The sequence below is a fragment of the Candoia aspera genome, chromosome 7, assembly GCF_035149785.1.
Source record: "Candoia aspera isolate rCanAsp1 chromosome 7, rCanAsp1.hap2, whole genome shotgun sequence".
NCBI lineage: Eukaryota > Metazoa > Chordata > Lepidosauria > Squamata > Boidae > Candoia > Candoia aspera.
In genome coordinates, this window is record NC_086159.1 from 15,824,948 (window position 1) to 15,842,599 (window position 17,652).

Below are 17,652 nucleotides of genomic sequence, written 5' to 3' on the forward strand. Positions count from 1 at the left end.
CTTAATGCATGTAAATTATTACTGGGATACGAGAGCAATTCAAACAATTGTCCACACTGAAAGAAGATATGGTGGGTGAACATGGGGTTTCATAGGCTAGTTGCCCTAAGCTGTTTCCTATTTATTTATTTATTTAATTTCTCCCTTGCTTTTCACTGACAGTGAAGAGGTGGGATATTTTATGTGTAGTCTTGTGCAGTGTTACTCAACCTTGGCAACTTTAAGATATGTGGACTTCAGCTCCAAGAATTCCCCAGCCAGCATGCTGGCTGGGGATTTCTGGGAGTTGAAGTCCACATATCTTAAAGTTGCCAAGGTTGAGTAACACTAGTCTTATGTGTGTCAGGTTAGGCCCCTGAAAGGAGAAAAAGAGCCAACGCGTGTTTGTTCTTCCTTTCTCCCCTCCCCCAGGATTTATTGTGTTACAGATATTGATCCAGATCATAGGAAGCTAAGCCAGTTGGAGGCTGTAATTCGCTTTCTGACAGAGGAAGAAGCTGACCTTAAATGTGAGTGCAGAAACATATAGATAGTAACCAGTGTTCTTCTGAACTCCTTTACCTAAACTGTAAGGAACAGTCTTGTGAAGATACCAAATTGGTTCATCCAAGTGTAACACCATGAATTCAGAAATGGCCATATTCCAGGGTTACAATAGGGCTTAATGGACTTCTCTGCTTAAAAGCACTAACTTAGGATTCTCCACCATCTTTTGAGGCACTTTGTCCCAATGTGCCACAATCCAAATTGCCAAGAAGTTCTAAATCCTGTTTCCTGAATCTTATTGGTCTGTCCTATTCTCTGTGTTGGAAATCCTGGCAAATCCAGCATGCCTCATTAGCATGTGAATTAGCATGTAAATTGAGTTGTCCCACAATGCAACGCTGAGGAAGCTGTTTGTTGTCACTCCCACTTCCTCTTCCTCTCTTTCTTGCTTCTTCCACCCAGGGAGAAGTAAGCATGCTGCTCTTCTCTCCATTCATCAGGGCCATGTGCTCAGGCCTTGATGAAGGATTCTGCCCCTTTCTTTCACACAGCCCTTGGCAGCAAATAGGACTGAGGGTTTAGGGCAAACTAAGTATTTAGAAAGAAAAGAAGAACGAAGGAACTTCATCTTTTCCACCAAGATGGATGTAACAGAAGCAACAATAAAGTCAGTAAAACTCTTTTTTACTTATCTTAACCTAATCTGTCTAAGTGTGTGATTCTTTATGCTTGGGAGGGCTGAGTGTGTAAGATCAATAACCTGTATTTCTCTGGCATGCTCCTTGAAGCTATTTTAAGACAATATTCTTTTTCTGTACCAGCTTCTCAGCTGTGTTATAAGCTCTGCTCCATTTCAGTGGTTCTAGTAGGCCACTAAATTGGCTTCACTCTGAAACAGCAAAACATCAAATTTGCTCTATCAACTATGTGATAGCCTTTCAAATAATTGGTGGTGACGATCAGATCAGTTTTTAATTATCTTTTTTACAGGGTGAACATATACAGTACATAATCAGCATGCTGCCTAATCATCTTTCATTCTGGCTCTTCCTTGATTTGATTTTCAAATTACTTGCTCAAATTAGAATTAGCAATTTCAACTCAATTCAATTCAAGTTTGACCTAATAGATGACAAAATATACCTTTTGTCGTTCAACTCCTTATGTGGGTTGGTCCATCAAACCATACTGCTGTCCCTTTAATTAAAAAATGAGCTTTTGATTATCATTGCTCAGTAGCCAGAAACTTCAGGTGTGATATATCTCTCATTTGAATATTAATGTCACCATTTCTAAACTCATATTTCCCATAGTCACTGCTTTTTTGATCTCCCTGATCCAGTTTGCCCACAAATATACTTTTTCATGCTTTGCTCCAGTCAGCATATTTGCTTTCAGCCTGACCTAGAGAAATATGTGGTGTGCCATTCCCAATCCATCAAAGCTATTTGCTGGAATGAAGATTCAGGGAGAATTATATTAATACATTGTTTAAGGCTTCACCCATTTTTCAGTATGAAAGTTCAACTTCTGGTAATTCCATGGAGCAAATAGTGTACATTGGAGAGAGGTGGGGAAAAGAATAGATGAATGAAGTTAAAACAAGATCTTAAGGAGCTGCCTTTGGAATAAGATTCCAAACTGAGATTCCAGGAACTGACACATTGTTATTGCAGTTCAAGATTCTCTCTGCTGGCTTCAGCCCAGGAATATGCTTTAGATAGACAGGGATGTTCAGAGAGTTTCAGTTTCCAAGTTCTCCAAACAAAAGTATCCATTGGTGGGGGTGTCAATGACATCACAATCGCAGCTACATCTGGGTGATTGAAGCCCCACTCCATTTTAATATATGTTGCATGCTTTGCACACATGTAAAAAGGAGCAGGGCTTCTACCACCTGGTTACATTTTGATGTCACTGATCCCCTTGTACATGACCCTGTCTCCAAAAATACATACATCAGGTCCCCACCCTTGTGTCCTCCGTATGCTTTGGATTTCACTTCCAATGATCTGTGACCCAGGGTGATCATAATGTAGTCCTGCACATCTGGAGGGACCTGAATGGGAGAGACTGATACAAGGAAGTTGCAGAGTCAGCTGGTAGAGGATGGCTAAATCAGTTAAGGCTGATTCTGTTTTTATTCTTAGTTTTCCAGCTTCTGTCTGCAACTTTTTTTAAAAAAATAGCAGAAATACATTTTCCTGTGCATTTCTAATAATACTTTTTGTGCATGCTTTTCTTTACTATACTCTTTGTTGCTGTTGTGTTTTACTTCATTGCAAAAATGTGAGGATAGTGGCATACGGTTGAATTTCTCCCCCATACTAGGAACGCTACCTTCCTGTTTGCTGTAAACCCTTCAAGTAACCATAGGGATCGAGCAACCTCAGTTTTCTGAATGTAGACAAAAATGCACCATTCTCTGCCTAAGAGAGAGGTAGCATCAGGCAGCCCAAGATTTGTAAAAATTAGAAAACAAAAGGAGAAAACAGTGGAACATAAAGGACTGTTTGCATTCAAGCAAAACAACACCTGTAGATTTTTGTGGCTGAAAAGTAGACTGAAATAGAAATGTAGGTTAAGAGAATACAATAGTTTCATAGAGTTGTTCAGCCTGGAAAATCCTTTCTTATGTAAGGACAAACATTTATTCATCAATGTAAAACATTAATTCATCATCCTGAACTGCTCTGACTATTGATACTGGGATATTGGTGTGCTTTAAATCAAATATTACATTGCTGAAGCTTACAGCATACATGATTCATACTTATTGCTGAGTTTTAAGTACTCAGTTTTATGTACAGTACATTATTATTTCACCCATGTTTTCATAATTTCCCAATTATTACAAAACATAATAGCTAACAACTTTTCAAGCATTCTGTTATTCTACAGATTCCCTTCCCTTCCCTTCTGTTATTCTACAAATTCCCTTCCCTTCCCTTCTGTTATTCTACAAATTCCCTTCCCTTCCCAACAGTCCTTATTAGTTTTAACATATATGACAAATATATCAGTGAAGAAAGATCTTTTTGTTTCCCCTTATGGCTGACGCCTTTTCTGCTAGATGTTTGCAAGCTCAAGAACTGCCTGAATCTTAATTTGCTACCTGTTCAAACCTCTAAAGTATTTGTATAGTGGTTGACTTTCTTTCTTACCATTCTTATGCCCAGGTGATGAAGATTTAGTTCAACAGGTTCTCTTTGATGCTGTACTTACAGCACCTATGGAAGCTTATTGGACCACCTTGGCCCTCAGCTTGTCCAAGTAAGTACGCGCTTCTTGAGCTAGGAGAGGTTTTGAAACAATCCAGGTTTAGACTGCTGCGATGTTCAGAAAGTTCATTTGATGTAAAAAGCAATAATCAACAGCAGCTTGGTTTTTATCTGTATTGTACAAACAATCACCTTTGGCCATAAGGATCTTCCCACAGTCTTTATTAGGGCCATGTCCTGGGTCCCACTTCCATTTGGGTACAGATCTCCTTGTGCATGGAATAGTTTTTCGGGGGGAGGGCTTGCCTGGCACCTATTATTTTGCTACTATGTAAGTCTTTTTCATTGTTTTACTCTACTTTTTACTGAAGCTGGTCTTATTGTACTCTGTTATTTTATGATAATAAAATGACAAAACTTGTGCCAGAAAAGTGATGTATGTATGTGTGTGTGTATCACATGAATAAATTAATAAGAACGTACAGTACATTTTTGACTGGCAGGCATGAAGGTCATGGTCTTCATGGAAATAGCCCTTAGAATGTAAATCCCTTTGCTGTGATTCAGATCCTCTGAAGACCCTGGAGTATCCCTTCTCAGTCTATAATACCATTTCCACCTCCTTGAAAAATCTGTTTCCATTATCTGTGAGAGTCTTCTAACTTCACAGGCAACCCAGCTCATCCCTGCAAACCAAGGGAGTTCTGTGATAAGAAAGCAGTATGTGATCAGAGAGTGAATACAAGAATCTGAGAAGGAGCTATTGGATCAGATCAAAGATCCAATATATCATATCTCAGAAAGGCCTATTGAATTCATTCATTCATTCATTCATTCATTCATTCGATTTCTATAGCCGCCCATCTCAGCAAGTGACTCTGAGCAGCTTATAGCAATTGAATGCTTTCAGAAAGCTGAGAAGCAGGGATTGCAGACAATAGCATTTCTCCTCTAGGTTTTCCAAGGTCTGACTTTTGGTGACATGCAGCCTCTAAACGGAAGACTCCAGCTAGCCTTTTTTAATGCCCACACCTTTATCTAAACCATCCTCAAACCCATTGGCAATTGGATTTTAGTGTGGGCATGCATCCCTTGCAAACATGGGTAATGTACATTTTCAGGTTAAGCACAGCTTTGTGTGATCTGAAAATTGTATCCCGATACCCTCTGCGTGTGTCTTTGTCATGTTCACTGATTCAATGTAGTTTATACATCATAACGTTTCACATGCCATGGCGCTGATGCACGTTTCTGTTTGGGAGGGAACTGCTGTGAAACCTTGTACCAAGCTCTGTAGGTGAAAACAGTACAATGGAATGCGTTTGGGTTATTTTCTCTGTTCAAAGACTTTTCCCGCAGCCCATCAGAAACCATTAGGAGCACCTGGAATTGTGAACCTGAGAAGATTCTACGGGGGGAGGGATTTCATTTGCACCGAGGGTTTTTAGTTTGAATTTGGTGCGCTTTCATCGTTCTCAGCTTTCTCTGTGATCCTGCATACGATTCTTTAATAAATCAGATATCTTTGAATTCCTACTCATGAGTCTGATGGTGTTTTAGAATAGACAACCATTACAGTCTTCAAGTCAAGTCAGTTTTTGGACTAGTCCCTGCAGTTTTCTTGGCAAGATTTTTGGAAATGGTTTGCCACTGCCTCCTTCATAGGGCTGATTGAGAGGGACTAGCCCAAGGTCACCCAGCTAGCTTTGTGCCTAAGGTGGGACTAGAACTCACCGTCTTTGGGTTTCTAGCCTGGTGCCTTAACCATGACACCAAACTGGCTCTCAATACCCTCTACAATGTTGAAAAGATTCCTTGGCAGAGGGAGCTTATGTGATAGAGACGTAGGAAAGTGCGTTATACTAGTTAAGACTGTTAATCTACCTAGCTCGCTTACTGCCATCAGAATGTGACTAGCTAGCACTGTCTATGGTTTCAGGCAGGAATCTTTTCTGTCCTTATCCAGAGATGCTAAGAATTGGACTTTTGAACTTGCCTAGAAAACATGTTCACTACTGTAAAATACACTCTGTTCCCTAACCACGGATCCTATGGCATAAAGAAAGTTGAACCAACCTTTCTATGATTTCTGTCTCTCACTTGCTTACTGGGCTCTCATTTTCATTCTGCAACAGTGAGACTGAAGATGGTGTGGAGATGGCCTTCATGGGAACTCGGGCTGGTCTCATGAGGAATACCCTTTATGTAGGAACTGAGAAACTGTCTAACAAGTGAGTCTTTTGGATATGTATTTTTGAGATATGCCCCTTTTATTGCCTTTCTGATATAACCATGAAACAATATATCTCACTTATAATTTCTCAGTTTTCCTTCTGCCATCCACTGAGGCACATGTAACCAGCTCTTCCCACTTGGTTTGTGAACAGCTGGCATCTTGAGATTGCTAGAGACATAGCCTTGGTCAGTGGTCAGGAGTTTATGTCAGGAACACGCACAACTTTTCACAAGATACTAACCTCTAAGGGATAGAAGAAGAGTGGGGGATCCACACTGAATGACAAGACAGCACACAAAGAACCCTTTGTTAACCCCTAGCTTTATTGAGTATAATACAGGTAGTCCTCGTTTAGCAACCACAATCAGGAACGGTAGCTCTGTCGTTAAGCAAAGTGGTTGCCAACTGGGAAATCACGTGACCACAACTGGGCTTCCTTTTCCTCACTTCCCCGGCCTTTGGAATGCTCACCCCTGTGCTGGGATTTTATTTTTTATTTTATTTTATTTTTATCCCACCTTTATTATTTTTATAAATAACTCAAGGCGGCGAACATACCTAATACTCCTTCCTCCTCCTATTTTCCCCACAACAGCAACCCTGCGAGGTGAGTTGGGCTGAGAGAGTGACTGGCCCAAGGTCACCCAGCCGGCTTTCATGGCTAAGGCGGGACTAGAACTCACAACCTCCTGGTTTCTAGCCCAGCACCTTAACCACTAGACCAAACTGGCTAATTAACTGGATAATTAACAAGAAGGGAATTAATGTTTCTATTTACAGTACATTTATTGGAGAGGAGAGGAAGGGATTACAAGAGGGGGAACAGGTCAGGCACAGGAGAGATTGCCTACAGAAATCGCTTGGGTTTTTCATTCCCTCCCCCCCACTCCTCAGAGTGGAGAGATTGGACAGGAAGGGATTGCACATCGAAAGCAATGCGCTGGTGCTGGCAGCCATGAGTGTGCCACACAAACAGCCCAGTGCATTCCCCGTTGTGTGCCTGCTTGCTCTCTTGTAATCTCTTCCTCTCCAATCTCTCTGCTGTACGAGAGGGGCAGGGGAACGGGAACGGATCAGGCACAGGAGAGATTGCCTACAGAAATGGCTTTTTTCTTTCTTCTCCCACCTAGTGGCCAGCTTTTGGACTGGTGTAGATTGCTTCACTCTTGGTTTGCTTTCATGCTGTTTGCTGATTTCTCCCTCCCTCCCCTTCTATTCCCTCTGGCCCTTGCCGGACTACTGACTTCAAATGGGAAAGTCCATAATATTCATAACAAATTCCTTTTCTTAATACTTTTGGGGCAAGTACAAGGTGATCTATATGCATCACATTCACACATTCATTCACTCAATTCATAGTGACCTTCCAAAAAGACCTCAGAGACAAACAACAGCCCTGGGTATCCTAAATCTAACACTGAATTCAACAATGATAGGAGGATGCTGAGGAAAATATTTCCTGGGCTGGAAATAGAATGGGCTGATTCTTGTTCGTTCTTCTTTTGGATCCAGATCAAACCTTAAGCTGCCAATATGACACCACCACCTTGGATTTGTCACTGGCCAAAAACAAGTCAATTTCAGTGCATACTATTGGTAATAATCAGCAGGTCAGCAGGTGGGCTGAATTCTGTATCTCTCCATGTTCACACAGCGTGTTGTTATCCATCAGCAATCCCCACTTGAGCATATTCGTCTTACACTGAGGCACTCCAACCCTCAGCCTGTTCAGAGTCCTCCAAATGACATAAGGGAGGTCAAATTCGGTTCTCTTCCATCTTCCAATTCAGTTCTGCTCTTGCCTGCCCTCAAGAGTGTGTGTTCTTGTCATGTTCCCCATTTCAATGTTCTGTTAACATCGTAACGTTTCACATGTCAAACCGTTTTCCGTGTATGCCCGTCTTGCACATGGCTGGGTTTTTCCATTCCTCCGCTCTGTTTTGTTTTGGAACTTTGGAATGTATGTTTGGGTTTGTGCTTCTGTTCAAGGTTACTTTCCCAGGCGTGTGTAACGGTTCCTAGCACCTGGGAGGGGGTGTGTGCTGACGGGTGCTTGGGGCAGGACGGGATTGAAGGCAAGGCTTTTAAGTTTGTATTTGGCACGCTTTTGCTCATTCTCAGCTTTCTCTGTATTTGCATACTATTCCTTTAATAAATCAGTTATCTTTAAGCCCGAGCTTGTGAGACTGAGTATTTGGGATTAGGCAACCATTACACTCTTCCTAGATTTTAGTTGACGAGTTTGAGGCCCGTGCCCATCCAGAGGGTGCCGGTGATCCTTCTCTTGTTTTGTTCCCTCAACATCTGCTGCTACTTCTCTCCTTTGTCTTGATTAAAGGGTCAGGCTTCTGTAGTGATCTGCATAGGAACTATATATATGCATAAGAAACACATAGGAATGGTTGACACATTAGGAAGTGTACACACAAATGTATTCACTCACCTGACTTCCCTTCAATGTAAAGAATAACGAAGCCTAACTTTTTTTTTAACAAGGCTACTTTGTATGATTTATAATAAAAAGGGAAATGCTACTTCAACACTAGTATAACTACTGTAAAGGTGACTTCTTTCCACCCCCTTCTCTCCCCCGCCCCTCAATCTCTCTCAAACTCTTCCTCCCTCCCTCCAAATATTGTCTGGATAAAACAATAGGAATAATGTAGAATGGTGAGTCAAATCACCAGCTTCACTCCTATAGTACAAAGTGACATCCAACCTGCACAATGAAATCAGTGTGTTCCATTGCATCCATTGTTTTGCATATCTTCTTCAACTGACAGAACATGTGTTACTCTGATGCTATTTTCATTATCAGGTATCTTACAACTGCTTGTGACGTCTGTTAATACCTTCATGGTACAGATGTTAACAACAGAATCCCACAGATAACAGATATTGCTATAGCTGTTCTTACGTACAATAACCAGACCCCACCATCTAGACAAGGTAGTCCTGTGTATCAATTTGTTGGATTGGAAACAGATCCTCAATGCCAAATATATTGTACTTGAGCACATTTAAAAGGCCATGTGCATTTCTCTAATGCATGTACAGGGGTGAATGCATGGAAGAATGCAAATACAAGCATATATCCAACAGCATGATCTGCTACCCATTCAGTTGTAGTATGAAGGTGCATCTATTCTGCCAAATAGTCCCTGTTTATGTGTCATTCAGATTCAAGCCATTTTCATGGTGCCATTATATAATGGAATAGTGGGGAATCTACAGTACATACCGAAGTTGTGGGCATTCATAAACCAATCTTTGCCCAGCTGAATTTCATCCTGCCTTTAAGCAACTGTTCCACTTGTGGGCATTCAGCTAATTCCAACTGAAACCAGCAAAACTGAAAAATAATCTGCTTTGTTTGATGTGGGCAACAGCCCCATCTGGCGGAGAAAGATACATCTGGCTTTCTCATTTGGAGGGCTTTGAATTCTATTATTTCCAATTTTCAAAATGTTGATGTAATTTTGATGTTTTGTAATTTTGTAATTTGTTGATGTTAATGTATGGAGTTTAGAGTTTTCTGAAGACAGGTTTTATTTGTTTGATCAGCTTGGTTGAGATTTTGTTCATTAGACAAAATCTGTAAGCAAAAACAGAAATTGCTGTTATACAAGAACACATATAACAATGTAGAAATTTGTGTGTTTCTGTTACTCTGTTTCCTACTTAATCTGCACTTGAAATCCACCTGCCACTTTGCTTCCCAAAAACATGCTAGGGACAAAAAACCATGGAACTGAATGGTAGCAAATGTTGCTTAATTACATATTTGTCACCAGATAGTTCGGTTATGAGTAAATGAAATGTTTATTAAAACGAATGCGCAGAGTCAGAATGCTGGGGTTGAAGTCATACCTGTGATTTCTAATGTATTTCTGCACGACAGCCTTAAACACAGCAAATTGTCATTATAAGCTGAAATATAAGAAGAGTAGCATATATTTGGGGAAGACGGTTGTGCTTTGTTTTAATGGTTGTTTAATGTGGGCTGTCTTGTTTCATTTTTATGTTTTTAATGGTTTTTATTTAGTATTATATTTTGTAATCCACCCAGAATCCACTGGCATGGGCAGCTATATTAAATCTAAACAACAACAACAATAACAACAACATTAGAAGGTGTACTTGCACTGAAGGAAGAATAGCACTGAGCTTCCAAGGGAGATTTGACAAACAGACCCAATCAAATTTAGCCATGCTGATGTTCTCCCATTGATATCAATGGGACTCGAGCAAGATTGACTGGATCAGGACTCACATAGAACACTCTTAAATTAAAATGAGTTCTTGAATTTGCACATTGTTCTCACTAATTTGTTACCAGTAATACCTGATTTTTCTTTGGTCGATACAAAGCATCCTTACATTGTATTATTATTTTTAGCATTGAAAGTCATTTGGAATCTAATGCTCTGATAATTATCCTTTGCAGCACCTAAGAACTGTTAAAAGTAGCTCAAACAATAGTGAATCTCTGATACTCAGAAAGTAGGTTGCAGTAACATTATTTTTATTTATTTATTTATTTTAATCCTCATCAGAAAGGTCAGGTGTAGATAGATGATCTGCATATTACTGAATAGCAGTAGCTCCCTATTACAAAGCCACAAATACTGTGGGGGATTGGGGGGGGGGGAGGCAGGCAAATGATGAAATGCCTGTTGTGATATCCCAACGCCTCTGTCGTATTTTGCATCGTGATACTGCACACAAGTACATAAGGGGTAGAATTTGTATTCTGTGATCACAATGCACATTTCATCATTTTGACAAAGTCTTGGCTTGTTGCAGAAACCCCTGCTGGATATTGCTAGTTCACTCATCTATCTCTATTAGGCAGGTTTTGGGTTTTCCTAAGAATGTACTCAAGTGAACAAAATGTCATGATCACTGATATTTGTTAGTTAAATGCTGCCCATAATCTCTTTAATCCCACCCAGCCATCTTCCATTTCTAGTTACATCAACCTTGCCAAGTTTTATCATTTTTCTGGTCCAACACCTGCTTGCATCACACAACCAAAATATGTGAGTTTCTACTTGCCTCTTATACTAGGAGTCAACCTGACTGAATGATGGGTTGTTCTTACATTTATGATACTCAAATCCATAATCCAAAGGGGTATATCATTTTTTTCTTGATCTTCTCAGCAACCCGTTTCATAGCTCTGTATTACCACTGGAACAGCGTTGTTTCAACTGTTCTGATCTTTGTTCTCATGAAAGGTCCTTATCCTTTATGATCTTGCCAAAGTTTGTTATGGCTTTTCTCTCAGGATCTTTTTATTTCTCCAAAGTAGTATGCATATTTATATATTTTTGAGTCCCCAGAAAGCAAAACTGTCTACCAGCTTCAGAGCTTCACCATCAGTGTGGGTTCACTAAATATGTTGATTAGCATTGCTTTTGTCTTCTTAACATTTAACATTAATCCAGGTGCTTCACTTTTTTTTTTCATAATAAGCAATTCTTAATTTTCCTTACTTTCAACTAACAACATGGTGCTGTCTGCATGGTTCAACCTGGTAATGTTCACCTTCCAATTTTTATTTCAGCTGTTATCTCTTCCAAGATTGCCCTTCTTATGGGTTAAAATGATAAAAGGATTGTATGCATCCTTGTCTCACTCCTTTTCCTATTATGGATTGCTCTGTTTCTCAGAATTCAGTTCTTATAAAAATATCTTGTTCTTCATAAAGATTCCTAAGGAGAGAATAATCATATGTTCCAGCAAACCCATTAGCCTTAATATACTCTATATTCTCACATGATCCCCACAGTCAAAGCCCTTGCTGCAGTCAATGAAGCAAACATAATCTTAGTAGTTCTTTGTTTTCTCGGTTACCCATTTTAATATTAGCTATCTGGCTGCATCAGCAGTGTCCTCAGCAAACCACAATGAAGCCAAAATGACAACACTTTCACAGTGAATCATCATACAAATGCTGCCACTGTGTATTTGTATCTTGATATCTGATGCAAGTACATAAGTTGTGCCATTTGCATGAAGATGTTATCACAGACTGCCATTTTCACCCTCATGAACACCCATGGATTTCATATTCCTCTAGCTTTTCTGAAACTTACCCATTTCGCTTAGCATTTTTCCTTTCATGGATTGCTCTAATCTTCTCTGTAAGATCGTAAACAAAACTTTGTATGAGGAATTCATGCAAGGGTTCGGTGCATTTTCTTGCATCTTCCTTCTAGAATCCTATTTGTCAAGTGTCTCAGTATAGTCTTGTCAGCTTCTTTTAACATCATTAACCACTATCAGACTTGTTCCCTGATTCCTTTTGAATGTTCTTACCTTAGCTACCCAAGTTTGACCTACAGTATTTCTCTGATCTTCTTTAAAAGATCTTTAATTTTCCTTTTTTAAAATTCTTCAGTTTGATGACATTCTTGACTGAAGTATCTTTCCTTGTCCTTTCGTACCTGATGCTGGAAAACAGCACTCAAGTCATTGTACACCCATCTTGTTTTCCTCATATAACTTTCCCTGACTATCATGAAAGCTTATCTGAAAGGCATTTGGATCTTTTCCTCTGAAACATTCAGAGTATGTTTTTTCTGCTTTGGCTTTCATATTGTTTCTTATCCCTTCCCAAAGCTCTGCAGATTCTATTTCACATAAATCAAGCAGCTTGAATCAATTCCTTACACTGAATTTATGTTCTATGTCCTTTGGGTCATGTCTTTTGGCACACATTCTCTTAAATCTAAGCCATGTATCTTAAATCTAACCCATATAACCCAGGGAAGTGTCTTGACCGACTGGTTTGTACATCTCCATCTTCTGTTTCTTATTATAGTCTGTCCATATATAGATCGTACATTCAAGTTGCTTGGAGGAGATATTGACAATAAGCAAAGAATTCTGTTTCCAAAAATCTGTTAGCCTATCTCCTACACTATTCTATTTAGCCAGTTCAAATATCTATTTCTCCAACTTTTGCCATCAACAGCACTACATCCTTTTATAAGTTTGTACCTGGCACATCTTGCAGTTCATCATAGAATTCTTCAAGTATTTCCAAGAATTCCTCTTCTTCAACACTAGCTGTAGTAAATGCATTAGTATTTACTAGATATCCACTAATTCTCCCAAGAGGCTATGTTTTATTGAGTTATAGCTATACGCACACTTTAAAATGCCCTTTTTGTATATCATTGCCATTCCAGTCCTTCATATAGACTCAAGTCCTGATTGTATATTATGTAATAATTTGGCCTGGAGTTAATGTATTATTGTATTTGGGGGGCCCTTATTTTGTCTGATTTGTGTTGCTTTTAATATCATTTATCATTTTGGTCTGAGATGTCTGTGTGGTTTTATGTTACGTTTTATCTGTTTTTAGGGATTTTTTGGTTTGTACACTGCTCAGAGTCCATTGAAGTTGAGTGGCTATAACAAATCTGAATAAATAAGTAAATAAAATAACTAAATTTGGAAAGGCCCATTCCAGCCCACCTAAGTTCCTTTATTCTTAAGATGTCCAATTTGGTAACCTTCATTTCTGCTCTGAAAAGCTTGTTGCAGGTTCTTATTCTGAACCACTAATAACCAGACTGCCCCAGACTCAATAGACACGAAGCACTGGAAATTTGGACAATTGATTGGTTTTTGTATCTCCAGCAGTGGTTGTGAGGGGAGGGATACTTTTATTTTAAAAAAAGGAAAGCTTGCAAATAAAAGAAAAAGGAATTGTAAGTTATAAATGCCTGCAACTATTGTAGAAATGAATCTTGATAAAACTATTTTCTATATTAGCCATTTTCTATAAACACTTTATCTATGCTACTGTTACTCTCTGTAGAGCTATACTCCTTTTTCTACAGAGTTCAATCTGTCTATTATCTTTTTTAGTGTCCACTTTCTATTTCTGTTCTGTCAAAGACTTTGCTTTTGCTTCATCTTTTCTCCTTGTTTGTTCCTGGCTGGGCTTCTTGATTCTTCTCTTCTTCTTCTGATCCTGTACTCCATCAGAGGAAAATAACTTGAAGAACATTTCCCTCAGGCCAATCTGAGGAATGAAAATAAACACCTCTCTCTACCCAGCTGCTGCCTCCTTTCTGGTTGCCTGTAAGAACTGATACCTTGATACCCAATAATGACCTGACTCATGCACAATTGGAATATGCAGATTTCAGATTTATTGAGAGTAGTGTACAGATCAAGAGAAAAGCTGCAATTGAAGATTCCTACCTAAACTACCTAATTAAAAGTGAGCAACCACCCCGCTCCCCCCTTACAACTCTTCCCACCTAATTCCAATGGTCAGGCATGCCAGGCACAGATGTCTCTGCTGGTATGACCTTGATTTTCCCCCTTTAGCCCAAACAGAATAGTTTCACACTCCTTGGTGTTCCCCCTCCCTTCTAGGCTTGACACTCATTGACTCATCATAGCAGATGAACACAATCAGATGATTCATCAATCTGCTGATTGTGGAGCCTGACATTGCCTCTCTTCATAAGGGCAGTCTATCTTTTCATTTACCTCTTTACTTTGTCTCCTGGGCTTTGACTTTGTTTACTCAGCCTCTTCCTCATGAGGCCTGTGGTGGCAGAGCTCCCAGGCAGTCATCTTGTCTTCTCTCCTTCTTGTTTCCTGCTCAACACTTCTGTTTGATTGACAGCTGCTGTTTGATTGGCAGCTGGGTCATCCTGATGACAGGGAGGGCCAAGAAGAGAGGGGGAGGAAGGCGCAAAGGGCTTATCATCTGCTCAGGCAGTCCACAAAGCTTTTTTAGGTTCATATGTCTCATATTCCATGTTCTAATTATACGCACCCTTGTAAAATGAGGAGCTCCCCTTTCAATATTGACATTGTCAGTGGTCAAACTTCCTTGTAGTTTGGTCTGCCTGTGTCATCACAATCAGTTCTACTCATGAAAGTTCAGCATTCTTCCCAGGAACTAGAGGAGTTTCCTTGGTAACATTTACAAAAGTTATTTCCCATTACCTTCTTGGTTTGATTTTGGACCTTCTTCTCCTAAATGCTTTCAGACTCAAGCTGCCCTCATCCCCACTCTTGATTATTCTTAGTTTCACCCTTACCCTTTCCGTCTTCAGCAAGGATGATCCTACCAGGAGCTTGTACTCATACCATTGCTACTATTACTATCTGTGGAGTTTCCTGCTACATCCATATGGTAACCCCCTGAAATGAGTCACTAACCTAATTGCTGTGATGAAGACATTTGAATAGAATAATAGGAGAGAGCCCATCTAGATGACTTGGCTGATCTCAAAAAAAGCTAAGATTGTTTGGGCTTTGATAGTACTTCGACTGAAGACCACCAGAACATCCCAGTGCTGTAGGCTAGATTGCAAGTCAGAGAAGCATCCTGAGAAGAGGCAACAGCAGATTACTTCCACATTGTTGCCAAGACCATGTAGTCACCAGGAGTTGGGTTTGACTTGAGGGAGTTTTTACTTTTTAAGGAAAATAAACAATATATCCTTCTTTGATATATTTCTAATCAGTTGTATCAGACATTAAATGCCAAATAAAACCTGAACAAGGATAAGAGTGTTGTGTGAGACAGTTTTTTTCTAAACTTGCCTGTCGTTACTGGCATAATGATGTTTAAGAAGGATCCATCAAAGAAATTCAATCCTTCATGTGGCTGCAATAAGTATTATAGAATCATTTATGTAAGAAGTTGTATTGGTTAGTTGATATAGTGAGTTGCAAGAATATCAGTTCTGGCTTTCTAATCATATGCTTCTATATCACCCATTTTTAAAGGCTCCCAGATGGTGCGAAAAATCAGCATACTTGTCAAGCCTGAATAAATTGTCCTGCGACTGGGAGAAAATTCAATAGTTGTTGAGAAATTACAAGATGCCAACTTTATAAGACAGATATAATTTCAGAAAATGAAAACGGAATTAGATGATTCTCTACGAAGACCATCCTGCACTGGCTTACTGCTTTTTTTTTTTAATCGTATGGCATAGTAGTTCAGTGTTCATGCTGCTTTTTCTTGCTGGGAAATACTTGTGAAGTCCAGCAGCCAGATGTGTAGAGTCTTTAGCCGTGGCAAGTCACATTGCCCAGAGTGCACCACCAGAAGGCTGGTCTACATTGCACCAAGTTGGGCTGAGAGAGAGTGACTGGCCCAAGGTCACCCAGCTGGCTTTCATGCCAAAGGCGGGACTAGAACTCACAGACTCCTGGTTTCTAGCCCAGCACCTTAACCGCTAGACCAAACTGGTTCTCATTGCATATTAACAATACTGTGATCAGAAGGGCATCATAGCTCAGTATTAGAGTACTGCATACAGCAGGTCCTAGATTTATTCTGGCATTTCTCTCTCAAACATCAGAGAACTGGTGACACAGAAAAGCTTATACCTTGAGAACTTCTCTGAAATCATCCATAGAGGTCCTGCTCTAGGCACCTCCATCTTCAAGACTTAGACAGGATGGCTATCTAAGGGCCTTTTCAATTGCCACGATCAACTAGATTTTGATTTGACATACAGGCTGCATATTGGATTTAGAAAAGTTTGGTGTAATTTTTAGTCTCGTTATTATTTTGTTCTTCTTTGATTACTATAGTGACTTTGAATTCCAATATAAGCTCCTCTGCAGGCCTAATGAAGTGGAATATAAATCTTTTACAACTAGATTTACCACATCTCAAATTCCTAATTTTTGTTCACAGCTGAAAATTGACAGCTGAACATATGAACTAGCCCCACTGAAAATCATTGTGCTTGTGAAAGTGCAAGGCCACTGAAAATGTTTATTTATAATTATACATTCATCCATGCAAGCAAACATTAGATGTTATCATGCAATAATCCTTCATGAATGGGTTTTTCCTAGAGTTTGCTGAATCTGCTCTTGTTTGCACTGATATTTTCAAAATAGAGCAAAAAATGCCCTTAGCTTGGGAGGGACATGTGAGATAGATAGGTCTTCCTTTTTTCCTACTGCCCAAGTGTAATGCTGCAAAAACAGAGAGCTTTTCTACTATCTTTTCCTCAAGTTCTTCCACTGTTGTACACCTTTCCATTCTTGTGAGTTGGCAAGTTCTGCAATGTGCAGCAGTCTGTCCCTAGCAAAAGACAAAGTAGGAGATGTGTAATCTGCAAACTCCAGTTGCCCTCATCCCCACTGTACCACTTCAGGGGATTTTTTAAAATTATTATTATTATTATTATTATTTAGGTGGGTTGGGGTGATAATCTACCTGTGGGCAGTGGAGCTTGGTCAATATTTCTCAGCCTTACCATTTCTTTGGCTCTGAAATGCTCAAAAGAGACTTCCAGGGAGTATAATGATGTCATTCCCTCTTACTAACTGGAGGTCCTTTCTCTTCTCTCCTCTCCTCTCCTCTCGCTTCTTTTTACTTTGCTTCACTTCACTCTGTTTTATTCAATTTGATATGGTTACCCACTCTAGAAGGCTCTGGGCAGCTTACAAAATGCACAAACACACACAGAGTATAACAGCTAAAACAGTTTGTTCTCAGGGTTGCTTTTTTAAAAAGGAAAAAAAATGCTATTCTTTGATACCATTTCACTCTGTTCCAGGGTACTCCAACCACAGAGGTGAACTGGCTGGTCACCTTAGGTGTCAAACACTGAGGGCAATAATCAATTTTAAAAAATAAATAAATACTATTTGTTGGTACCAATTGCATGGCTCACCTAGGCTACCAGTTGTTGTTAGCTA

General features: G+C 39.6%; 1 protein-coding gene across 1 annotated transcript in view; it reads left to right on the forward strand.

Annotated features, from left to right (window-relative positions):
* The window catches only part of CACNA2D4 (calcium voltage-gated channel auxiliary subunit alpha2delta 4), a 148,255-nt gene that overhangs the window by 43,670 nt on the left and 86,933 nt on the right, over window positions 1–17,652 (forward strand). Inside the window, exons 23-25 of the mRNA XM_063308827.1 lie at window positions 412–509; window positions 3,666–3,759; window positions 5,843–5,938. Of these exons, the coding sequence (XP_063164897.1) occupies window positions 412–509; window positions 3,666–3,759; window positions 5,843–5,938 (288 nt within the window). The remainder of the gene's footprint in view (window positions 1–411; window positions 510–3,665; window positions 3,760–5,842; window positions 5,939–17,652) is intronic.